General features: G+C 46.5%; 1 protein-coding gene across 7 annotated transcripts; it reads right to left on the bottom strand.

Annotated features, from left to right (window-relative positions):
- Positions 1 to 59: 59 nt before the first annotated feature.
- DDHD2 (DDHD domain containing 2) lies at positions 60 to 22,010 on the bottom strand. 7 transcript variants are annotated; one of them, XR_010598650.1, is made up of 19 exons: positions 21,879 to 22,010; positions 16,857 to 17,013; positions 16,447 to 16,659; positions 14,266 to 14,456; positions 12,987 to 13,076; positions 11,975 to 12,095; positions 10,348 to 10,437; positions 9,085 to 9,252; positions 8,189 to 8,397; positions 7,847 to 7,917; positions 7,449 to 7,571; positions 6,789 to 6,884; positions 5,766 to 5,921; positions 4,770 to 4,925; positions 4,339 to 4,441; positions 4,067 to 4,225; positions 3,335 to 3,506; positions 2,960 to 3,078; positions 60 to 281 (listed from the first exon to the last, which is right to left on the bottom strand). XR_010598650.1 is itself a non-coding variant. In XM_005286532.5 (19 exons), the coding sequence occupies exons 3-18, from the start codon at positions 16,649 to 16,651 to the stop codon at positions 2,997 to 2,999; spliced, it is 2,160 nt and encodes a 719-aa protein (XP_005286589.2). In that variant the 5' UTR covers positions 16,652 to 16,659; positions 16,857 to 17,013; positions 21,879 to 22,010; the 3' UTR covers positions 60 to 1,685; positions 2,960 to 2,996. The 7 variants fall into 7 exon arrangements, 6 of the variants coding, with proteins under 6 accessions (XP_005286589.2, XP_005286591.2, XP_042696305.2 ...); XM_005286532.5 differs by having other exon boundaries at positions 60 to 1,685; positions 9,085 to 9,220; XM_005286534.5 differs by having other exon boundaries at positions 60 to 1,087; positions 9,085 to 9,220.
- Between the last annotated feature and the right edge of the window lie 3,616 nt (positions 22,011 to 25,626).

Genomic DNA, 25,626 nt, shown 5'->3' with positions numbered 1-25,626 from the left:
TTCCACTCCCTCCCCCCCCCCCCCAACTCTCCCTCACACAAACACAACCACTGCAACCATAGATTTACTTTTGTATTGACTGGAAAAAGACATTAAATAATTTTAAATGCATTTAAATTTTTTACCCAAAGTGCATAACTTGGAGAGCTGGTCATGACTGTGTGTCCTGTTATAAACAGTTCCTTCTTACATACCTCCAGGAGATGTGATAGGAATCCAGGAGCTTAGCTGTGCAGAACATCACTGCCCACAGTCAGATGTGAATACAGCTTCTCTTAGTTCTTTTGGAGGGGGCAGGGTTGGGGAATACAAAATGCATTTAAATAGTGCAAATAATACACAGAAGAAAAACAAACAAGCTCATTGCACTAGGAAAAGGCCTATTGCACTGTACAGCAGGAGGGGGAACGTGGGAGTGGCCACTTCCAGACCCCAGGCCAGAGACACTATCACACACCCTCACAGCATTTGCTCTCCCTTGCTCAAAGGAATCCACTCGCTAAGGGGTTAGTTTAGTCCATTGTTTACCCTGTACATCTTTGGTTACAAGGGATTTATCATTTTAGTATCTCTGCCCCATAAGTTACCTTTACAGTGCTTCTAACCGCAATCGTTCAGCAGCTCCTGGTTAATACGGCATAAGACATGGCTGTGTACAAAAGGTTGCTATGGGTTCACCAGCAGGGTCATCCACATTTTGTGAACGTGGATCTAGTGTCACAGCACCTGTTTATTTACATAGTAGAGGTTGGTTGATGGTGCCAGATGCTCCCCTCAGTTGTACCAATGTAGCCACTTTGAACTCAGCAGTGTGGAATGGGTGTGGTGAAGGAGAGCGTTTGGCCCATGAATCGCACTGAAAGCCTCTACCACCACAGCTATTCATCCACGCTTGAGGGCAGCTATTTTTTCTTCTAATGAGGTCTTGACTGAATCCAGATTGAATGCTTTGCTAAGGAACTGGACATGGAGTTGGTCTGTCCTCAGCCCCCTGCTGTAGGTATTGCACAGCTTCTCACACTACAGTTAGAGGGCTTAAGCCCCTCTTCCTTGGACAGATCCCACTCCTACTGCAGAGGGGTTTTGCCTGTGAAGGAGAATGGAATTAGAGCTAGAATCCAGGCGGGTTCAGGCTTCATCCCTTCATTGATGTGCCAGCCTCAAGTAGCCCAGGGCTCTGGGTCTGTTAGAAATAAACTGCAATGGGCCAGGCAGCCTGAACTCTGACATGAAGCCATACTTGGGTTTATTCCTAAGCCTTGAGTTAGTTCTGTTAATAGTAAATAAGCAGCAACCAGACATCTTCATGATCTGGTGCGAACACCTGTCCTGACTTCAGCTGGTATAAAGCAAGGAGCTTAGGAGACCAATTCCCACCTGCTTCCATAGCAAACACTTTTTTCCCTAATACAGTGAGACCACACTGTGGGTGGACACCAAGGGGAATGGTGTTGGAGTGAATGATCCCATGGGTGTGTCAATGGGTACAGGGACAAATCCATAGTGGGTATTTTAGGAGAAGAGTGTGTTGCCTTGATTTCCCCCCCAAAAAATGAGAAAAATCTCCCAGTGCTCCAGGCAGCAGCAGGTACGTGGGAAGCAGCATGCAGGATACAGTAGCAGCAGAGGATAGGAAGGCAGAGGAAACTCCGGGCTTTCCAGGTTAGTAGTCACTTGGTGTGCATCTAGGGAAGCAACAGGAAAGGGCACACAGCTTACAAGGAAACAGGGTTTATGCAGCATTAAAGCCTGAACGCACAAGGGGATTTTCCATGTAAATGAGTTCACCCCCACGTAAGCCAGTAGCACACCTCAGGCCATTTCCTAATGCACACAAGTCTCATCACCAAGTGCCATTAGCTGTGCCAGCCTAGTCGGGGTTCTAACACAGGATTTGTGTCTCCAGTAGTGTTCATCCAGTACCAAGTTCACTTAAACACCTTCCTGAGTAAATAATGAAGTTCTAGAGGCTGAGGAAAGAGAGCACGATTGGGCAGAGAAAAAGTCCGGATTCATTCTCTTAACACCTTGGGGTCTATTCCTAGGGAAATGATTTTCTCTCTGTATGGCACTGGTGAGACCATTACTGGATATTCTTTCTAGCCTGGTTTCCCCACTTTAAAAAAGGATGTTGAAAAATTGGGAGTGTTCAGAGAAGAGCTCTATGAATGATTCAATGACTGGAAAACATCTCAATGTAGTTTAATCAAAGAAAAGGTTAAGAGGTAGACTGTGATCAAGTCACAAGTACCTTCCTGGGGAGGAGACAGTGGATACTAGAGGGCTCTTTAAACTAGCAGAGTAAGCATAACCAGATCCATTGGCTGGGAGTAAAAGCTGGACAAATTCTAAACAGAAGGCCCATTTATTTATTTTTTAAAGAGTGAGGGTTCATGGACTGGAACAGCTTCCCAAAGAAGGTGATAGAGCCTCCATCACTTGGAGTCTTTCAATCAAGCTTGTATCTTTTTATAAAGACATCCTCTAGCTTAGCCACAAGTTATGGGTCTTAATGCAGGAATCACTGAATGAAATGCTCTGAGCTGTGATTTGGAGGAGGTGGGACCTTCTGGCTTTAAGCTATGAAATTGACACTGACCAGAGCCAGTGAGATTGAACACATGGGAGAATCCCTGGGCCTCTCGGCTGAATGACTCCATTAAAGCACAAGTTACTCAGCTTTCTCACTGCCCAAGCACAGTGAAGAGCATGAATGCTAAGGAGTTAGATTTTAAAAGTTTCTTCAGTTGTAGTTGCAGCCCTTGGGAACATTCATAACCTGACAGACAGTAGCATTGGACTTGTCTAAGGCACAGTGCTATAAAATGGAATGCTCCTAGGTGAGACAGCTACGTCCTTAACACCCATCCCCAAATGAAGCAAGAAGTTATTTCACAGTAAGCATGTTAACAGCTGTCAGTTTCACCGTGAGGTGTCTCAGAAAGACAAGGTAACTTACATCATGGTGCCAAATCAGTGCAGCTGGTCATCTGACTTCATTGTAGAGGCTGATCTAATGTAATGCCCTGTGTTTGGTAGATCTCTTTCAGAATCAAGAGAACAGTATCTTCAGACTCCCTGGAAGAGAAGAGTGTTAGAACTACACCGACACCCACAGGGTAATTAACATTCTTACAGAGAGCACACGGCAACCCCTTCATTGCTGAGGCATGAGCTACTATAGGCAAGAATCATACATAACCTGTTTGCCTTTTAAGTGACTGGAATCTACTTGCTTTCGCCATGCCAGCTTTAAAAATGAACATTACAAGAGTATGAAGGTGCCAGGGACCAGAAGGAGAGTTTGAAGAGAGTAGGCTAAGGAGATGCTCACCAGTAGCAGAGATGGCCTTGTAGTGCAAATAAATATTCATTAAAACTCTCGATAGGCTTCTCTTGCAGCACGTAGTCAATCCGGTGCCCTCCATTTAGCATTCCCACATTAATAGGAGAGGCGTCTTCCTTCCCTGTAGCAGCAGGCTCTTCGGGCTTCACATCTGAATGGACTTAACCAAAATAACATGCTTCAGCAACAGCACAGCCTCAGGACCCTTAGCAGCAAGAGCATGCCAAGCCTGTCCAATGCTAGCAGCAGGAATGGAACTCCCACAACTCCAAGGCCTGCGTTCTACTTTAAGAATGGGGGAAAAGGGGCTTGGGTTTAAGGCAGCTGCTGTGAGAAGCAAACACACAGTGGCACATGCGTGAGTTAGCACAGACTGCACTTGGTCTCCCTCCCTGGTAATATAATGCACGCAGCAGGTTGCAGAATGACATTACACTGGGATTCTGCACCCCAAGCACCAGGCCTGCCTCCCCCACCCAGGCAGCAGCAGAAGGGAGTGCAAGCTCCTTAGGTAGAGGTCATCTATCATCAGGCACAGTGGGGTTGGTAGGCAGTGAGACTGGGAAGACCACAGCAATAACGAGAACCCAGGAGTAGGTGTCCAGGTTGTTCTGGGACAATTCATTCGCATCCTCCTTTCCTTCCCACACCAGGAGAACTAGCAGCGCTGAGCTGTGGCTTGGTCCTGAAACTAATTCTTCCCTTGTCATTTTTTTTCACCTGTCTGTTTCTCCAAACTAGTTTCAGCTTCGTTTTCAGTGGCTGCTGCCTCCACGGCCAGCAGTGGGGATCTGGTGAAAGACTGCCAGGCTATCCTCAGTGACCCCAGCAGGTTGTTCTTGAGATCCATACCCATGCGGGTCAGGCCCTCTTTCAGTTCTGAAAAACACAGGTGCCTGAGGTGAGGCATTTGAGCAGTAACATGCATTGCATAAAGCAACAGTGTTACAGACCTGCATCGAGCCATGAGGAAGGCCGGCTCTGTGCTTTACCTAAATGCATTCTCTTCCTGCCCTTGTGATGAGGGAGCAGCATGGGCTCGAACTCCAGGTCTGGAACGATCATGGGCTCAATCCTGTATGCCACCGGGTCAAACTGCACAGAAGGAGAACAGCAGCACTGACTTCAGCTCTACACCCACCTAATCCCTGCCCCGTGTGGGAAATCAGGCACCCCCAACATGAGACCAAAATGGAAGCTACATGATTAAAGCGGAGAGTTCTAATACAGACTCGAGGCGCTCTCGTTTCCTAGCCCCTAAGCATTGTACTGACAGCAAAATCATTGCTAGTTGCTATTCCACAGTAGGAGAGCAAAAGGGCCCGGGCCATGATGTGAGCGCTGCTCAGAGTGCGTAGGTGTAAGAGCCTGCTAGCTACAGCAGATCTAGCTTACGAGCATTATGTCAATTGATCATACATACAGGATGGAAGATATTGAAGAAGCCTTTGCAGGTAGGAAGGCTGTAGGTTGGATCGATCCTTTTCACACCTCGTACAGTGAGAAACATCCCAATGGGAGACCCAAAAGCAAAGAAGATGTCAGGTTTGTAGATTAGCTGAGGGTAATTTGCTGAGACCTAACAGAGTTAAGACACAACAGAAGTGTTTAGACTCCATGCTGATGTCCCTGCCACCGTCAGACAATACCAGAGATGGCCATGTGGGAAGTTCCCCCAGAGGATATTGTTTGTATCAAAGTAGCACCTAGGGGTTCCACCAGAGATTGGAGCCCCACTGTGCTATCCACACCCTGAAGAGTCTGGGCACCAAGAGGGGCAGGGACTTGCCCATGGTCACACAACAGGCCCACGGCAGAGCCAGGCTCTCCTGGTCACTACACTGAAGGCACATATCCTGGCCAACGTGTTCTTCCATCCTGCCTGAGCAAAAGGGTTAAAGCAGTCACACGAGACCAGCTCAGGAGTCTCAGCTGCATCTTTAGGGCAAACACAGAGAGGGGTGAATATGGCAGTATTCTAAACCAGGGCCAGGAGAGATCTGCACCGTGGGAGGAGCCTGCTCCGGGCAGAGGGCGAGCATGAGGCCTAGGAGCCACTTAAACAGGACTTCAGAGGCACCTGGTAATGGCACCCTGCATGGGGTGCACCTCAGCCTGGCTCCAGCATTGAGCTACTTACAAGAGTCTCCAACTGAGAGTCTCCAGGCAGCTGAGGCCAATGCATTACCTGCAAGGCTGGGGGAGAGAAGGGGACAGTGGGCTGGGACCTGGTGACCACCATGACGGTAGCGCTGCCCTCAGAATTAGAAACTGTCAGAAGCATGGTGAAGTGACCCTCAATTAGCAGCCATCCCCCCCAGAGCTCTGTGGGCATTAAGTAAGTCCCCATTAGTCTGAATGCTGCATATTACACATGCACTGGCTCTACCAGGCCACATCAACAAACGTGAGTTGTTACCTGTCCTAGCCCGACATCCAAATATTGACACTTCCCCCCTCCATTCGTGCTGCTGGTCCGGGTGCCCAGATGCGGGGATGACCCTGACTCAGGTTTGGGAGCATCTTCGCTCTCGTCATCATTCCCAGCAGGGACATGGGCCTGCTGCTGAGCATCCTGTACCAACAAGAATGGGAGAGACTGGGATTCCACACAGCCGCAAACCCATGCGGGTCCATGGCCATGGGGGAGTCAAGGAGACGTCACCTGGGAACAAGCCTGAGCTAGTGCACTGACTGGCTCCCCAGTGCGGACATGCTGAGGTCATTGAGCATTTACTGGGAATGGCTCTGTTCATACAGCACAAGAGGGTGGGAGGCTCTGGTGTTCTGGACATGTCCATTCCGCTGAGCTGCAAAGCTTTGAACAGCTGCCACCCTGGCAGAAACACCCTCCAGAGAGAGACCAGCATGGCTCCAGCTGCAGGAGCTACCACAGACCACTCCATACCTAAACCCCAAGTAATAGCCCCCCTTTCCCAGAGTTCCCACGGCAACAATTCTTAAGAGCCCAGATCTACAGCTTTGGGCTCTCACCGTGACCAAAACCAGCTGTGTAGACCTTTGGGCTTGGGCTGGAGCTCAGGCTCTGAAACCTAGGGAGGAAGGTGCATTTCAGAGCCCAAGCATCTACACAGCTATTTTCTGCACTGTTGTGCAAGCCCCACAAGACTCAGTTTTTAGACCTGGGCTCTGAGACTGGCGGCCGCAGGTTTCCGCTTGCCACGCAGATGCACCCCAGAGGCCACAATACAACTGACGCTGCAATGGTGTCTAGAAAATGCTAGCGTTCTCTTAGGTATGACCCCAAAATGACCAGAGCAACAGTGCGTGCAGCTGCATCCGCCATGCCTTGTGCCAGCGCAACATACATAAGAATCTGTGCTGGCAACAATGGCTACAGCTAACTGCTTCCCACTGACTCCAAATAAGCCGCTACTTGGGACTGGACCATCCCCCCTAGAAAAAAACAAACAAACCATACCTGTGTTTCGTCTTTGGTTCTTACATAATGAAGGATCTTCGTTCTTGGTCCCAAGGGAATTCCCATGTCTTTAAGATCCTTCTCCGTACACAGAGCCTGGACAGTAAGTTACAACCCATTACTACTACAGTACAGGAAACTGTGCACTCAAAGGATATTCCATTTTCAGCATTACAGAAGCCAGGGATCCTGGGAGCGAACTGCTCTGATTTCAGTGTGCCCCTCTGGAAGGGAGGGAGCACAGATTGCATGGGAATCACTCTGCTCTGGAGAGAGGCAGCAATCTCTGAACTTAGCCTCAAGTGCAGAAATGCCTCCCACACAAACGCGCATCTCATTTTCGGTCTCCAGTGTACAGTTCAGCACGCTGCCAGCCTATCCGCCACACACAGGAAACCAGGGCTGTTGCTAGCACGGGCAGAATCAAGAGCCTGCAGAGGTATTAGTCACTCAGCCTTACCATTAAAAACCAGGGTACATTAGGCCACGTGGGCTTTACTCTAACCAGAGGGCACGACATATGCAAGAAATACCTGTGTGAACATGACCCAATAACAGGGTGATGGGCACAGAGAAGAAAAATGTGAACTCTAATAGATCTGCAGGCAAGCAGTGAAACATACAAGAACAGTAGCCACTCTGCTGGGAGAGCTGTTTTACCAGTGCTTGCGTGTCCATTCTCTCCTTCTCAAAGAAGCTGTAGTACTCAGACAGCTCAAGCTTCTTCAGGATTTCTTTCACTCCCCCAATGTCTCCCTGTTCATAGGCACCCATCTGGGATCCCTGCAAGTACAGCCACATGGGTCATACTTACAGAGCTGGTCTCCTTCTTCCTTTATGTTCTGGCTACAGTAGTGGTAGTAGGTGTGGGATTGTTTTGTTCTGTTTTCCTGGCAGGATAGCGTTGAGAATTCAAAGCTATTCTGCTACAGAAGCAGGAGACAACAGCAGTGTTCTGCATTGCAGCAGTTATGGAAATGCTGGAGTGTGGATGTAGCCTACAGATTCCATCCTGAATCAGTGAGATGCTTAACACGCACAAGCCATGGGGAATTTACCTCTTTATTGCCGTCTTCATCCTCAGAGGAATCTTTCTGATTTGTTAGGAGATCAAACAATATCAGCGACCCTAAAAAAATAGCCACATACACAGTCTCTGAGCAGAACGTGAGATCTTATGCTAGAATAAATATACTTACATGCCCATATCCCTCTGTTTGGTAAAGGGGGGAGGGGAGGGCTTCCCTCCTCCTCTCTCACACTCAAGTGTCCCGTGGTATGGAAATGGGACTTCAGCACTAAACTGCAATCCAAGGTTCTGTGCCATGTGCATACAGACATTCTATAGATTCTACAGTATTACACACCAATACTGGGATACCCAAGACTAAACCCTTTACCTAAGCTATGGCCCGCGATGGAAACACCCCCTTTAAAGTCAGGGTTCCTCTGCAGGAAGAGCCGATACAGACGGTTCATTTCTGAAGCAACAGTATCCACTATGGTCTGGCAGTAGGTGGAGCTGTTGTAGAAGAAAACATCCAGTATGGTGTCGTTTATGAAGTGCCGCAGGCGGTTGATGCTCGGCAAGGTAATTCGCTCCAAATCGCTAAACATGAAACAAGGGATTGTTATGAGGGACAGAGATTTCACCCACGGCTCCGGTAGCTATTTCCTAGTAGGTTTCCAGGGTGAAATCCTGGCTCTCGAAGTCCATGGCAGTTATGCCATTGAGGATTTCACCTGAATTCTTAATTCACGTTAACAGAACATAGTAACAGAAAGGACTTCAAAACCACCTTTTCTCAGAAACAGAACAGGGTCCTCTGAGGTGTGGATGCAAAGAGCCAACCTTCCCTGCTCCAAGAGCATTTAAAATCACTCCCCACTTGTGCAGCTGACATGCTGTTCCCCTGTGCAGTGGGATGCCTCATTGACTCCCAGTGGGCTGGATACTCCAAGCCCCTGCTCTGTGTTCTTACAGCAACTGGAAACACCAGTCTGCACTTCTGGCTTTACATGCCAATAGACTACTTATGGTGCAATTTAAACTAGACATCAATCTGGCTTCATGAGAAAACTGGTGCTACAAACATTTCCGGGTTCCTTTTTTATGTTCACCTGTGTGTTTCCTGATGTAAAGTAGCAGCAGCAGAGATTGCGCTGAAAGCTCTTCTTTCATCTCTCACCCACTGCAGCAAAGGCAAGGCATTTTACAAAAGAGCAAGGCACTCCTGGATTTCACTCACTCAGTCACCACAGTAGATTTACCTCTAAGGTGCTAGAATTTACTTACACGTCCACCCCCGTAGAATGCAAAGGGCTGTGCCAGTTCACAGGCAAGAACTCTACCCGGCCAATTTGTTGCTGCTCCTGGGCTTTCTTGAAGTGTGTTTGCAGCATGCTCAAGGAAACGTTACGGAAGTCGTTCACTGGAAAGAGAATATGAGCTCTGTATCAAGGCCTAGAAAAAACAAAGAGTTTGCTAGGAAAAGCGTTTACTATGCTGAACAAGCTGAGTTGAAGGGACATTGTCAGCTTAAGACAAAACAGCCCACATCAGTCTGAAGTTTTTTAACCTACTGTTATTACAAGTAACACCGCAGATCACTAATTGAGGGATCAGACAAAAACACTCTACTTCTCAGCTGAAGCATAAACTGGATGTCACCGTTTGCTCCGTAGCAAGTCTGTTTCCCCTGATTGCTGGAGCTTACACACAGCAACCAAGGAGAGAGAGAAACTTTTTAAAGAGCTATAAAACCTACTGTAAAAGTCTCACATATCGGTACGGAAACTTAGGGCTAGGGGCTGGGTTTTAAATTACTTCTCACTCATTTTAGTTCACTGACTGATTTCAAGTTGACAGTAACCTTTTAAAAAGTAGCTCCATTAGATGCATACTGTAAAACAGACTGCAGTATCAAAAGGCTTGACTGCATGAGGAAAAAAAAAAAGGGACACTTTGCCAGAATTAAAGACATCTGACCCCACAAATTGTTGAAGTATGCAACAGCTTTGGTTTTATTATAGAAATTTACCTCATCTTAACTTTCCTGTTTATGGTACACACAGCTTATCAACAGATCTCCTCTCCAAGACTCAGGCAGTTACAATGACAATAGAAGCACTCTCTGAAATTGTCACATTTCTAAAGACCCTTGGATGGGACATTAACTTGTGTTAGACTTTACTGGACAAGTTTACCACCTACAATAGACTGAGTAGAGGACAGATTTATTCAGTTACTTGAAGAATCTGTATCTGATTTGGGAAGCTCACTATTCAAAGGATTAGGACACAGTGATCATTCTGATAAAAAAGATTGTCCACATCTGTCCAACTCTATCCAGATAACCAGCTTTCATTGCTCGTATATTCAAACTACGCATCTTCATTGCAGTCAGCAAGTTCTGTCTTACCATTTGCCAAGATTAGTGTCAAATTCTTTCAAGGTGTGATGACAGCACCTCATGTGTTTTCCCATCAGACCTGTGTTTATTTGCGCTCTCTGAGGGGTGATGCATGTGAAACGGGATCATCTCCTGTGCACACCTACCACATTGGACGATGGACCGGAACCGGATATCACATGCTGGCCCAATTCCATGAACTACAAAAACCAAGTGATCTATTTGCAGAGGCTCCCCTAAGAGGAGGAAAGAGAGAACCATTTATTACAGCAGCTAATTGTTTACCTGATGCAATATTCCTTTGAGATCTCAACCTCTGAGGCAGATGTGTGAAACCCTCAAGGGGTCGGGTAAGGGATAATGCTAAGAAAGTTCCAGGTCCGAGAATATTATAAAGTTTGGTCCCTGGTTTGTATGTCAAGAGCAATAGTAGTGCTCAGTAGAGTACTTCATATTTAAAGTACTACCTACTCATCAAATAATTTCCACACACCCTCACCAACATACATGCACATGGTGGGTGGTAAGTGGCATTATCCCCATTTTACAGCTGAGTGAAATGAAGGAAGGTGAAGCGATTTGGGCACATGACCAGGATTAGGACTCCCAATGCTGCACTGGTTCCTCCACACCAGACTGCCTTGTGAAACGTCACTGAGAGGCTATGCAGGTGAGGTGAAGCTTCTGCAGTCAAACCCAAAGCCTAGACATTCTCCCCTCCCAGTCGCCACAACCATTTCAGTGCGACAGGTTGGGTGTCAAGGATAATGTACTTCCGAGTTATAAAAAAAAAAATCACCCTCAGCTTCTTAGAGACATATTCATGTGGCTGTGCAGAGGTAGAGACTTTACACCTAAGTACAATAATGTGTTGTTGTAGCCCTTGCCAATTAGATTAAGAGGCTATCATCAAGGTAGGAAGACATGTTCCCATCACTCAACCGTACTCCATGTTGCCCCACTGAGCCACCAATGAGGTATGTCTTTAATTAAAGATTTATGGCTCAGCAGCTTGGAGGAGCAGGCCTTTCTGCAGAGGCCTCTCTGACTAAAGCAGGCATCAGGCAATGTTTGATTTTCATTCTCTTCTCTCCCACCTCCTTTAGTTTACATAAGATCTTTTTAGAAGAGCCTGTAGGTGGATAATGAAGGGTTTTGACAGACAGAAGCAAAAGCTAGTGCTGACAAGTGGTTAGGTTGGTGGTAAAGTTCATTTGCTATTCAAAATCATCAAATTTGGCCCACAGTTACGATTTACAGTCTGTAAAGTGTACACAAGAGAGAGCATGGATGTCTGTGTGATATATACATACGCACATACCAAGACATGGGTTTGGTTATGTTTTTAATACCAATAGTACACCAGCCACGATTTTCAGAAGTGACTAGTGATTTGAAGGGCTCAATTGACTATGCCTGATTTTCAGAGGGCAGGTGCTGAGCACTTCCTCTTCCGCCTTTCCTGTTTGTTCAGGCTGTGAGTGCTTTGGGGCAGGGACTGTCTCTAGGTCTGTGCAGCGCCCAGCACAGTGGGGCCCTGGTCTCAGTTGCAGGCTGTAGAAACTACTGTAATATTTGAATTAGCACATAAGGAAATTTGTCAGCAAGATGAGATGACTCATCCATAAGCCCATATTTAAGTCTCAAGCAAAAAAAAAAAGTGTTTTAAATTCTCTGAAGCCATATCACAACAAGCAAGTCAGATAGGGTCTGAGAAAACGAGCTGGGAAATGTTTTCCTCAACTTCAATGGATGTGAAGAACATTAACTTACCGCAGGGGATGTCAGCGGAGATGTTCTCCACGCCTCTCTTAACAGTTCTTGGTCGACCTTGTTCTGTAGGGGTTGCGCCCCAGTCATCAGAGGTTGTCACTGGATGGTAGTGCACCATCAGCTTAAAAACAGGAAGAGAAGCGTGTTAGAACTCTGTGGTACATGCAACATATTTAAGCATCTCCTATAAAGGGGGATAAGCAACTCATCGTACATCTGTCAGGAATTGATGGAGCACACCTATACCATTGCAGGGAGCAAAGAGCAAACCTGTCTAGACACTACACTAGTGAGGACACAGATGGACACTGACACTGGATTAAATGGAGTTCACTGTACTTTTTAAAATGTACTTGTATGTTCTGCTCCTCTGCAGTCTCAGCACTTGAGCTACTTTATACACAGTTCAATGCATAATTCTGCACTGCATTTTCCTTGTTACAATAAACAACATCTGGGAAAGACAGGTGTAGCTATTCCACACCCCACCTGTCTCTGGGTGCCAGTATTTCACTGTGCATCAGTTAGAAAACAGAATGGAATGATGTCTTCAGCCACTGAGCCAATGTAACTGTTTGGTTTGCAGCATGATTTTATACCTGAGGAAAGATGGGTCAGTGATTAGGGCGCTAGCCTGGGAAGTGAGAAACCCACCTTAAATTCCCTGCTTCACCACAGACTGGCTTGTATGACCATGGGCAAGTCACTCAGATACAATGCTAACGGCGGAACAGAAGTACCTAAGCTAGATTCTGATATAGTTCAAGTGGCACAACCCTCTGGCATGGCTGCAGTGATATCAGTATAAAGGTGCCTTACACCACAATACCTTATTCCCATAAATGTAGCTCTATAAGGACCTTTATACAGGTAGAACTGCATCCACACTACAAGAGCGTATCACTAAGTATATTGGTTTCTAAAAACTGAGTGTAGACCAGCACTGAAAGCAGAATTAAAAGGGAAAACACAAGTCTGTCTGTGCTACAAACAGTAAACCATCAGGTTTTACCTTTGGGTTATGCAATATAATGATTTCTCTAGTAGGGGACTCAAGTTTCTTTTTCCACTCGTCCAGAGTTATGGCAATCATGTAAGTTTCCTGGGGAGAAGAGAAATCTCTGCAAGTCAAACAAACATTTCCACAGGAACTCCACCAGTTGGAGGTTTGCCCCCTCCCCTCTTATTGTAGGGTAGCTCTTAAAAATATTGTTGATCAAAGGGAGGTAAATCAGACACGAGTCTGGATCGGTGACAGTCTTATCCCTGGGTTAAATGTTGTGTTACAAAGTGTTGGTTGGGAGCACCTTTTAAGCTACCAGTTTTAATAGAGGCAATATCTTCCACTTTAGACTCTACTAATATCAGATTCAAGTTTTATTGAAAATCATTTTCCATAGGAAGAGTCGCTGACCATTAATACTAAATGTTCATAGGAAATCATAAATATGTCTGGCACTTCAGTTCACATAGCAGCTCTCTTTCTGTAATCTACTACTATGGACCTGATCCTGCAAGTTCACACACATGAGTAATTTTAGTCACATAGATAGTTCCATTGGCTTCAGGGGCACTATTTATTTGCACTAGTGAAGTTACTCTCAAGTAAGAGCATTTGTGGGATCAGGGTCTAGATTAGAGAAACATGGACATTACAGCAGACAAGGACAGCGAAAAATAAGTGTGTCTGCAGCTTGAAAGAATCGACTACTGCCTATGAAAATAAGGTCAGGCACAAGAAGAGCTGCGGGTAGCACTGAAGCAGAGATTGGCTGTGGGAAGCAAGCCACAAGAAGTGGGCTTTAAGGAGGGGCTTTATGAAGAGGGAGACAGAGGAGGGCCCAGGCATGGAAGCAGCATACGAAGAGGTAGGAGGAAAGAGGGAGTGAGTAGCAAGGCAAGGAGATCTGGCAAAATGTAGGTCGCAAGGAGTGAAGCAGAGGCCAGGGCTGGGACTGCAGGCAGCGTGCTGAAAATGAGGGCAGGCAGTTTAATTGTCTTGCAAGAGCCAGGAAGGAGGCAGAGCTGGGATGAGAGGATGGGGAGATTGCATTAGCAGCAGCATGTTGGAGAGAGACAATGGGTGAGGCTGCAGAGAAGAGAGGTGCAGTATTTCCAGTGGTGCTAATCAAACACGAAGTGTCACCCAAACGTCTCCCTCGAGTTCACGTCCTTGGACACAACTCAGTGCCAAGACCCCTCATGGAATTCGGGACGTTACACAAGCAGAAGCCAGCAGGGCTCAAGAGCAGCCTGGAAGGGCTGAGCGTTATTAGGCGAGATATCAGTACCTCCAACTCTTCGCTGAAGCTCTCCGAGTAGGGAATATACTTGTTGTCCTTGTCTCCCTTGTAAAACCAGGTGCAGCGTCTCACTTCAGATACCTCCTCCTCCCAATACATGGCATAGCGCAGCCTCTTCTTCAAATGCACGTCATACCTGCCCCCTTCTGTTGGAACGACCAGCTGTTCATCGTCTTTCCCTGTGGAATGCAAGGACTGCCATGAAGTGTAAACAGATCAGAAGGGGACATTACCAAGAGGTTTTAGACTATGCAAATCATGGGGGTATCAGCCGCTTCTGCATGGAGCTTATCTAGAAAATCCATACAATGATCTGTGTAAACAAACACAGTCACCATTTAAAAAGGCCTCCTAGGACAATCATGCCAGAAAGTCAAAGCTTCCACACTGGGGTGGAGACATCAGAAAGGCCCTAGGCTACAAACAATTGCTAGTTTATTATTGTCTGTGTTGCGGTAGCCCCCACTGTGCTAGGTGCTGTACAGACACACAACAAAAGAAAGTCCCCTGCCCCAAAGAGCTTATGAGATCAGCAAGCTAGGTGGTTTACATCGATCCCACTATGACTGAGAGCAGCAAGACCTAAAATGTTTATATTCATTCGTATTTCCCTAGCCCCTTTGAGACCAGATGATCCCAAAGCTCTTAAAACTGTATACAGACAGTACCACTGAGATGCAGCTCCCTTTGGGAAAGGGAATGGCAGCCAATCAGTGCACAGCATGCCCCACAACAGCAGAGAAAGAGTACTGGACAGGGGCCCCAGGCCACCCCTCTGCTCTTCAAAGAGATGCTGTGGGATCTTTAATTTCCAGGCAAGACATCAGATTTTCAGTCTCATTCATGTACTTGCATACAGTAAGCTCCCTGGAGTTTGAGCTCCCTGCACTGGAATGGTCAAGGCCTGAGTCTGAACTCATGGCACCAGGAAATCTTAGCATTTCCAAGTGGAGGCATAGGCCTCTAAGCAATCCCCTCCAGCACAGACTGAGAACTTCCAAGAGATTTCACCGCTTACTCAGAGCAAAAATGTCACCTAAATGCCCTGGCTCTACTATCTATAGGGTCTGATCCTATTAGTTGGATTACAGGTACACTGCGTTAGGCAGCACCTGTTACCTGCATGAGCCGCCAAAACATGGCACCTTGAATCAGGATCACCCCCTTCAGTCTAACCACTGGAAGGGGGTGGGGCTAGAGGACAAAAGACTCACAAAACCTTATTCCTCTCCCCAACCCTTTGCTGCTTCTCTTCTGCAGCTCTGCACTTATGCAGATCTGATTGCAGAAGCAGAGCCTTAGACTGTCTGCTCTTCAGGGCAAGGGGTATCACTTTATATGTATGGACAGCACCTAGCACACTGTGGGCACTATTATTTATATTATAAGTGTCTGAGCCATGCTGGACCTGGGAGCTCCATTCACACTCCGATCTGCATTGCTACTCTTTTCATACTAATAAATCCACAGATCAGTAAAATCTGCAGGAAAGTCTCACAGTGGTAGAATTTAGCCAGTGTTGCTTCCTAACCAATTCCTACTTACTGTATACAAATGCTGTCTCATGCAAATAAAAAAAAAATCTAGAGTACTCAGTGTAAGTGTCAAATTAATGAGGCCTGAACATTAAAGCCTTTTGGATGAAACTTTTTTTTTAAGCAACATGAATAGGCACCCTTCTAGGGAAGAGGTATTTCCACAGAAATGGGGATAAATTTAAAATTCCAGAGAGGGAAGACACTTTCAAATCCCATAGCAAAAACTGCACAAGATGTTTAGAACACTTCCCTTAGTCGGAGCTTCTAGCCCCAAGACATCATCAGTACAATGCATCTCAAATTCTTAGCCTACTCAGTGCTCTTGCAGATTTCCCCATCTTGCAAAACCCATGATTCACTCTTGTTAATTCACCTCACCTCAGCAGATTTTAAGGTTTGCTCTATTACCCCAAGGGTTATTTAAACTAGAGAATTAGAGATGTCGGAGTTGGAACTGTCCCATGAGGTCATCTAGTCTAGTGCAGGGTAGTTCAAGACCGTGTTTGCTACCACTTCATCCACTCTACTCTAGACGTGCGGGGATTCTGCCAGCTTCCTTCTGACCCGATCCCACAACCTAATGTACCTTTACCCCTAAGAAGCTTGTGACAAAAAGGCATTTTCAACTTACTTGAGTTGTGGGCCTCTTCTAACTTCTCCGAGTCTTGTCGACTGAAAGGGATCCACCTCTCTCTAGAATCTATTACTTTGCAGTAAAACCAGTGAGGAACAACTGCCTCATACTTATTTGCAATATCTGCCTCCACTACTTCAAAGGAACTGGATGAATTGGATGATGGAGAAGGTTCTGCCTGTTGCTGTTCTACAGCTGACATTGCACCGTCTAAACGAACAAACAGACGGAGACAGAATAAACACTGAATTTTTATTTTTAAAATGTCTTCAGTTATTTATTAACACCGGAAGGACAAATACACATAAGCGTGGCCCTCCCAAGAACTGCATATTTCTGTGACAATAAGGCAGACTGAATGGCAAACTTCTACAAATGAGAGACCGCCAGCTGCAGAGATAACTTACTTGTTACAAACTTATTATTGTCGTAATCCAAAATGTATCTGTCAGACAGAGATGACAAGCCCCAGAACAGATAAGTCTGATACAATTTTGGCTCAACCGACTCCACCACGGAAAGTCTGAAAGATGAGGATTCCACAGTGGCTTTGGAATAAAATAGCTGCAGAAACAATAAGAGAACCTGTTAGAAAATAGCAAATGCAATCAAGTGTCTGATGAAAAACAACCAGAACAAACGCTCAGGAGTCATGCCTAGACAAAGACATTTTACAATGAGCTGGAGTTAATGCTTTAGGATTTGTCACTACGGTTCAGTTGTGCTTCACACATCCCTGATTTCTGATACTTGTGCTGCTTGAGTTTTCTATTTTAGAAAGATAGTGAAAGAAAACTCCACTAAACATTTCGGGATTTGACAGTATGCGAAATCCAAAGGGGAAAACTTGTCTGCTGCTATAGCAAAAGTCTCATATACCTGAAAATCCACCTATCCTTCCCAATTTTATTCTACTTGCACTTCCAAATACACGGAAACACCTATTTTAACTTAACAAAAAGCATGATTACAACAGTGGTAATTGAAGTAGAAAGAAATTAGTCAGGAAACTTATGTTACACTGGAGCACAGGAAACATAAGGATATTGATAGTGATAGGAAAGGGGCCCAGAACAAATGTCTGCCTGTACCCCAGAATTAACTGTTCTTATCTGATTGCTCATTTTCTTTACTTCCAAAGTGTATTTCCTTTAACTTTCTATAACCTCTTCCACTTGAGAATCTCAAAGGCATTTACAAACAGTTGGCTTGTTCTTGCAGCACCCTAGAAGGTAATTAAATGCTAGGCACATTTTAAAGATGTGAAAACAGAGAGACAGAGGTTAAATGAGGTGTTCAAAACTACACAGCAAGTCAGTGACAGAGTTGGAGTTAGGATTCTGGTCTCCTGATGGATGTTCTCACGGACCTTAAGGAAAGAAGGGACCATTCATGATCATCTTCTAGTCTGACCTCCTACACATTGCAGGCCACAGAACCTCACCTACCCATTCCTGCAGTAGGCCCATAAGAACATAAGAAAGGCCGTACCGGGTCAGACCAAAGGTCCATCTAGCCCAGTATCCTGTCTACCGACAGTGGCCAATGCCAGGTGCCCCAGAGGGAGTGAACTTAATAGGCAATGATCAAGTGATCTCTCTCCTGCCCTCCATCTCCATCCTCTGACAGACAGAGGTTAGGGACACCATTCCTTACCCATCCTGGCTAATAGCCATTAATGGACTTAACCACCATGAATTTATCCAGTTCTCTTTTAAACTCTGTTATAGTCCTAGCCTTCACAACCTTCTCAGGTAAGGAGTTCCACAAGTTGACTGTGCGCTGCGTGAAGAAGAACTTCCTTTTATTTGTTTTAAACCTGCTGCCTATTAATTTCATTTGATGACCCCTAGTTCTTGTATTATGGGAATAAGTAAATAACTTTTCCTTATCCACTTTCTCCACATCACTCATTATTTTATATACCTCTATCATATCCCTCCTTAGTCTCCTCTTTTCCAAGCTGAAGAGTCCTAGCCTCTTTAATCTCTCCTCATATGGGACTCGTTCCAAACCCTTAATCATTTTAGTTGCCCTTTTCTGAACCTTTTCTAGTGCCAGTATATCTTTTTTGAGATGAGGAGACCACATCTGTAGGCAGTATTCGAGATGAGGGCATACCATCGATTTATATAAGGGCAATAATATATTCTCAGTCTTATTCTCTATCCCCTTTTTAATGATTCCTAACATCCTGTTTGCTTTTTTGACCGCCTCTGCACACTGCGTGGACATTTTCAGAGAACTATCCACGATGACTCAAAGATCTTTTTCCTGACTTGTTGTAGCTAAATTAGCCCCCATCGTTGTAGCTAAATTAGCCCCAACTATTGTATGTTTAGTTGGGGTTATTTTTTCCAATGTGCATTACTTTACATTTATCCACATTAAATTTCATTTGCCATTCTGTTGCCCAATCACTTAGTTTTGTGAGATCTTTTTGAAGTTCTTCACAGTCTGCTTTGGACTTAACTGTCTTGAGCAGTTTAGTATCATCTGCAAACTTTGCCACCTCACTGTTTACCCCTTTCCTCCAGATCATTTATGAATAAGTTGAATAGGATCGGTCCGAGGACTGACCCTTGGGGAACACCACTAGTTACCCCTCTCCATTCTGAGAATTTACCATTTATTCCTACCCTTTGTTCCCTGTCTTTTAACCAGTTCTCAATCCATGAAAGGACCTTCCCTTTTATCCCATGGCAGCTTAATTTACATAAGAGCCTTTGGTGAGGGACCTTGTCAAAGGCTTTCTGGAAATCTAAGTACACTATGTCCACTGGATCCCCCTTGTCCACATGTTTGTTGACCCCTTCAAAGAATTCTAATAGATTAGTAAGACACGATTTTCCTTTACAGAAGCCATGTTGACTATTGCTCAACAGTTTATGTTTTTCTATGTGTCGGACAATTTTATTCTTAACTATTGTTTCGACTAATTTGCCCGGTACAGACGTTAGACTTACTGGTCTGTAATTGCCGGGATCACCTCTAGAGCCCTTTTTAAATATTGGCGTTACATTAGCTAACTTCCAGTCATTGGGTACAGAAGCCGATTTAAAGGACAGGTTACAAACCTTAGTTAACAGTTCCTCAACTTCACATTTGAGTTCTTTCAGAACTCTTGGGTGAATGTCATTTGGTCCCGGTGACTTGTTAATGTTAAGTTTATCAATTAATTCCAAAACCTCCTCTCGTGACACTTCAATCTGTGACAGTTCCGCAGATTTGTCACCTACAAAAGCCAGCTCAGGTTTGGGAATCTCCCTAACATCCTCAGCCGTGAAGATTGAAGCAAAGAATCCAATTAGTTTCTCCGCAATGACTTTATCGTCTTTAAGCGCTCCTTTTGTATCTCGATCATCAAGGGGCCCCACTGGTTGTTTAGCAGGCTTCCTGCTTCTGATGTACTTAAAAAACATTTTGTTATTACCTTTGGAGTTTTTGGCTAGCCGTTCTTCAAACTCCTCTTTGGCTTTTCTTATTACATTCTTGCACTTAATTTGGCAGCGTTTATGCTCCTTTCTATTTGCCTCACTAGGATTTGACTTCCACTTTTTAAAGGAAGTCTTTTTATCTCTCACTGCTTCTTTTACATGGTTGTTAAGCCACGGTGGCTCTTTTTTAGTTCTTTTACTGTGTTTCTTAATTTGGGGTATACATTGAAGTTGGGCCTCTATTATGGTGTCTTTAAAAAGCGCCCATGCAGCTTGCAGGGATTTCACTTTAGTCACTGTACCTTTTAACTTCTGTTTAACTAACCCCCTCATTTTTGCATAGTTCCCCCTTTTGAAATTAAATGTCACAGTGTTGGGCTGTTGAGATGGTCTTCCCACTACAGGGATGTTGAACGCTATTGTATTATGGTCACTATTTCCAAGCGGTCCTGCTATAGTTACCTCTTGGACCAGATCCTGCGCTCCACTCAGGACTAAATCTAGAGTTGCCTCTCCCCTTGTGGGTTCCCGTACCAACTGCTCCATGAAGCAGTCATTTAAAGTATCGAGAAATTTTATCTCTGCATTTCATCCTGAAGTGAAATGTTCCCAGTCAATATGGGGATAATTGAAATCCCCCACTATTATTGAGTTCTTAACTTTGATAGCCTCTCTAATTTCCCTTAGCATTTCATCATCACTATCACCGTCCTGGTCACCTCTGCCTGAATTACTGAAGTCCTTGAATTGTGATTTAAAGACTTCAAGTTACAGAGAATCCACCATTTACTCTAGTTCAAACCAGCAAGTGACCTCTGCCCCACGCTGCAGAGGAAGGCATAGTCCCTATCCCCCAAATCTCTGCCAATCTGACCCCAGGGGAAAATCCCTCCCTGACCAAAAATATGGTGATCAGTTAGACCCTGAACATGTGGGCAAGATCCATCAGCCAAACTCCCCAGGGCCTAGGGCAACCACCTCACTCACCCCAACCTCTAACATCAGACCACAACAAGTCCCATATAAATCAGTTTCCCACATTTCAACAACTCCAACGGTGCCCAGCAGAAAAGAGGGCCCATGTGAAAGGTCCCCACTTCCTTCCCACACAGGTGTGGGTATGGGTGGGAGGAGAGTGTAGAGGGAAACACCACACTCATACAAAGCAAATCTGTACAACAATGGAGAACTGGCACCCAGAGCTGGGCAGGGATGGTGTCCCTAGCCTCTGTTTGCCAGAAGCGGGGAATGGGTGACAGGGGATGGATCACTTGATGATAACCTGTCTGTTCATTACCTCTGGGGCACCTGGCATTGATCACTGTCAGAGGAGAGGATACTAGGCTAGAGGAACCTTGGGTCTGGCCATTCTTATTAAACTCCTCAGGCACCTGGGCAACTACTGCCCCCTTTTTCTCCATCTCTCTCTGCTGATGCTATCCATTTCCACCAGACATTCCCCTTCCCCCCGGGGCCATGCTCCCCCCACCTCCTCCAGGGCCCTTCCCCCCATCACTCCTCATTGCCCCCCCGGGGCCCTACTCCCCCGGGCCCCTCCCCCTCCCTCCAGGGCTCTTCCCCCCATCATTCCCCATCGCCCCCCCATCACTCCCCTCTCTCCCCGGGCCTCACTCCCCCCCCATGGCCCTCGCCCCCGGGGCCTCGCTACACCCCATCGCCCCCCCCCAGGGCCTCGCTACACCCCATCGCTCCCCATCACCCCCCCCCGGGGCCTCGCTACACCCCATCGCCCCCCCCAGAGCCTCGCTACACCCCATCACTCCCCATCGCCCCCTCCCCCCGGGGCCTCGCTACACCCCATCGCCCCCCCTCCAGGGCCCTTCCCTCCCATCACTCCCCGGGGCTCCGTTCCCCGTCTCAACTCAGGTCCCTTCCCCTCCATCACCCCCCAGGCCCCTCTGCCTCATCACTCCCCCCCCCCCGGACCCCGTTTCCCCTCCCTCTCAACCCAGGGCCCCTCCTCGCACTGACCCCGCGGCCGCAGCGTCTCTCCCTCCGGCCGGGCGGCTCTGTCTGGCGGTGCGCGGATGCCCCGACCCGGGCCCACCAGCCCCCGGCGCAGCGGAGGCGGCGTGAGCCCGCCCTCCCGGGGCGGGGCCTGGCCTGGCTCCTCCTCGGGCGCGGGGAGGGGGGAGCAGGCCCCAGGGGGGACTAGGCCCGAGGGGGCGGGGCTGGGAGGCAGGCCCCCAAGGGGGGCAGGCCCCAAAAGAGAAGAGGGGGAGATTAGAGGGGGTGCTCAGTGCCCCCGACACAGCCCTGGGGCCTGGCCCTGTCTCTCTGCCCTTCGGCTGTGCTTGGGTTGGCCCCAAGGATGCATTTTTTCAGGGTGGGAGTTGCCCCTCACGGAGCCAGCTCTGCCCTCTAGTCGCCTTTAATATCCATGAGCGGGGGGAGGGGAAACGGGACAGCTGGGTAGGGGGCTAGAGGGGTCAGGGGAGGAGAGATTAGAGAAGGGGGACTAGAGAGAAGCAGTGGGTACAGAGTAGGGACACGCAGGATCTGTTCTGCTGTCTAATCTACTGCTGTGATAGCACCAGGCTGCTGTTTGCAAGAGCTCATGGAGAAGGGTCCATAGAAAGCTGGAGGAAGAGGAGGAAGGTCCTGGTCCCCAGCAGGATTTCATGTAAGTGTCACTCTTGATTAAACACAGCTGAGAGAGACATAAAGCCAGGAGGATGTGCGTGCGTGCACACACGAGTGAGCATACAGCACTGCTGGATCAGACTGTGAATGTTAATACAGCTGAGGTCAGGGAGGATGATACAGATACTAGGAATACCTTGATTTAACTAGATAAAATATGTATTTCATTTATTCCTATATATAAACATTTTAAATGCCTTTCCTATGCTTTGTGCACTCATCCTATAAAATAAAATATACAAAATAAAATATCAAGGATTGCATACATAAATAAATATCTACTCCACCAACCCTTGGCCAGCACCCAGCTCAAAACACCTGGAGAAAAAGAGAGTAAAATACACATTGCAGAATTTCTGGCCTGTGTATAGAAGACCATTATAAAAATTATAATATAAATGTATTTCCCAGCTGTTCCATTTCATATCAGCTGGCATGAAACTTCTATCTCAGCTATCCAATCGTTTAAACACAGTTTTGGGGAAAAATGACTTTCTTGGGGCTGAGGTGGGAGAGTCTGTATATTTTCATTTTTACATACTGTAAAGCTGCCCTAGTTTTATTTGTAAATGTCAATGGTTAAACTGCTCTGGCTAGTACATAGCAGCAAAACACACTCTTACTAAATGCAAATTCTAAACTAACAGCCAAACATCACAACATTCAAATACTGTGGTTTCCACATGAAATGTAATTTGTCCCTCTCTTGTACCACACATATCCAGTTAGAGGGAGCGGGCCAGTCTGAGAATACAAAAAGGTTGTTTACACATTGCCTGGCTGTAAGCACAACCTAGTGATCACATATTCAAATCAAGACACTCAAAGCCCTGAATAATCGACCCCACTGGGACACAATGCAAAGGAAAACAACCATTTTGTCTCGGAGGCTGACAATTTATTATAAAATGAGGCTCTGCGCTGCTGCAGTTGAGCCAGAACAGTTAATCCTTCTTGCATCAGACAGTACTGTACCTTCAGCTGCTGATTCTGCTGGCTTGCTCAGCTGATTGTATTTCTCATTCCACCAATCCCTTTTGTGGGGGAACACTCTGCTCTTTCTGGTTTGGTGCTGGGTCCCCTGTCCCCACCTCCTGCCTTTGTCTCTATTCGCTCACTGTAACAATAGGAGAAAAGAGAAGCCATTCACTGCATACCAGCTGCTGTGGTCCAAGTGTTAGTAGTCTCTTGGTCTATCCAAGGCCGTGATCAAGTGTCTTGATGTTTTTGGTCTTTTGGCCTCGGGATGAAAACCTTGCCTTTGCTTCTGGGACCTTGAAGTGAAAAAATTCTCTAAGTTACACAGAGGGCCACATGAAAGGGTTGCAGCCCTGTGTGCAGTATAGATCAGTGGGACATGTTAGGCACGCACCAAAACCACGTGTGGCCCAGAGATGTGCTGTGGGCAGACTGGCTTTATAGCATGCTGCTTTTTACATTTGTGAGGAAACTTTGTGCTCATGAAAGTGAGTGATGAATAGCACTGGTTAAAGTCATGCATAGCAGCAGGAGGGTGCAGTGGAAGATTCAACCACACAACTTTGCCAGTGCATATTAATCCTGATCCTCAGCACCTCCTCCTGTTCCAGTCTGGGGATCTGCACACATCTCTAGTGGGTACATGTAGCAGGTGGCATGGATTCATTCAAAAGGTGCCTGCCAGCCCAAGCTTTTGAAACCAAAGCAATTTAGGAGATCATAGCAAAGCTTAATTTGGGGGTTTCAGCTAGTCACTTTGCTCATGGCATGGATTCTTTGTGTTCATACAACCAATCTGCATGGCAGCCTCACAGGGTACCATGCTCTATATGCCAACTGCCTGCAACCCCCAAAGCAAATGAGCACTTCAGAGAGTGATCTCCAATCAGTGCCATGACACATTTCTTTAACTTTTATTTTTCAAAGTCTCTTGCATGCATTCAGGGTAGCAGCCATGTTAGTCTGTATCCGCAAAAAGAACAGGAGTACTTGTGGCACCTTAGAGACTAACAAATTTATTAGAGCATAAGCTCTAAGGTGCCACAAGTACTCCTGTTCTTTTTGCATGCATTGTGGCTTATCAATACAACCTAGTGGCTTAATATGAATAGGATTGTGCATATTTCGAAACAAATGGTGCTTTTTGAAACAAAATAAATTGGAAGGGTTTTGTCTTTGTAGAGAGACTCAAAGTGCTTTTTACTTGAGCTTCTATTTCCAGGGGTGGATTTATGAGACAAGCTTGTTGTATGGGTGGCAAAGGCACCATCACTGTAGAGATTCATGTAGATTAGTAGCCCATTCTGGCCTTGCTGGCTGTGGTTTTAACAGCAGCACTCGACTGAGTGTTCCACTATTTGAATTCCTTGTGCTAATGATTGTACATTTCCATACTGTCTTACATTTAGAAGGATCACAAAGTGCCTTACAAATACAGTTAGGGTTACCATACATCTGGATTTTCCTGGACATGTCCGGCTTTTTGGTCCTCAAATCCCCGTCCGGGGGGAATTGCCAAAAAGCCGCACATGTCCGGGAAAATACTAGTCCCGTACTTACCTTAGAGCTGCTCTGGCAGGCTGCGAGCTGCAGGCGGATTCCCCCACAGCAGCGGCTGCTGCTGCTCCCCCCAGACACCTCAGCTTTGTGTAGCTGAAGAGCCGAGCTGCCCGAGTGCTACCAGCTTCACAGTTTGCTGGGCACCCCCAGACCTCCAGACCTTGCGCCCCCGGCTGGGCGCTTCCCCTCCCGGGCTCTGGCTGCGCTGGGGAAGCGCCCGGCCAGGGGCGCAGGGTCTGGAGGCTGCCTGGCAAACCGTGAAGCCGGTAGCGCTCGGGCAGCTGTTTCACATGGCTGGGAGGGAGATGCGGGGTGCTCAGGGGAGGGGGCGGATTTTGGGAAGGGGCGGAGAGTTTTGGGAAGGGGCGGAGTAGGGGCCAGGCCAGGGCCCCGTGGAGTGTCCTCTTTTTTTAATTTTTAAATATGGTAACCCTAACAAACACATACACAGAGATCACTTAACTTACCACTGTAGTGCAACATGACAGTGCACTCGAATAGTTTTAAGGCAAGAAATGAAGAATAAAGTCTGGTTGAA

The sequence above is a fragment of the Chrysemys picta genome, chromosome 2 (genome assembly GCF_011386835.1).
Source record: "Chrysemys picta bellii isolate R12L10 chromosome 2, ASM1138683v2, whole genome shotgun sequence".
Lineage (NCBI taxonomy): Eukaryota > Metazoa > Chordata > Testudines > Emydidae > Chrysemys > Chrysemys picta.
This window is presented reverse-complemented; position numbering and strand designations above follow the sequence as displayed.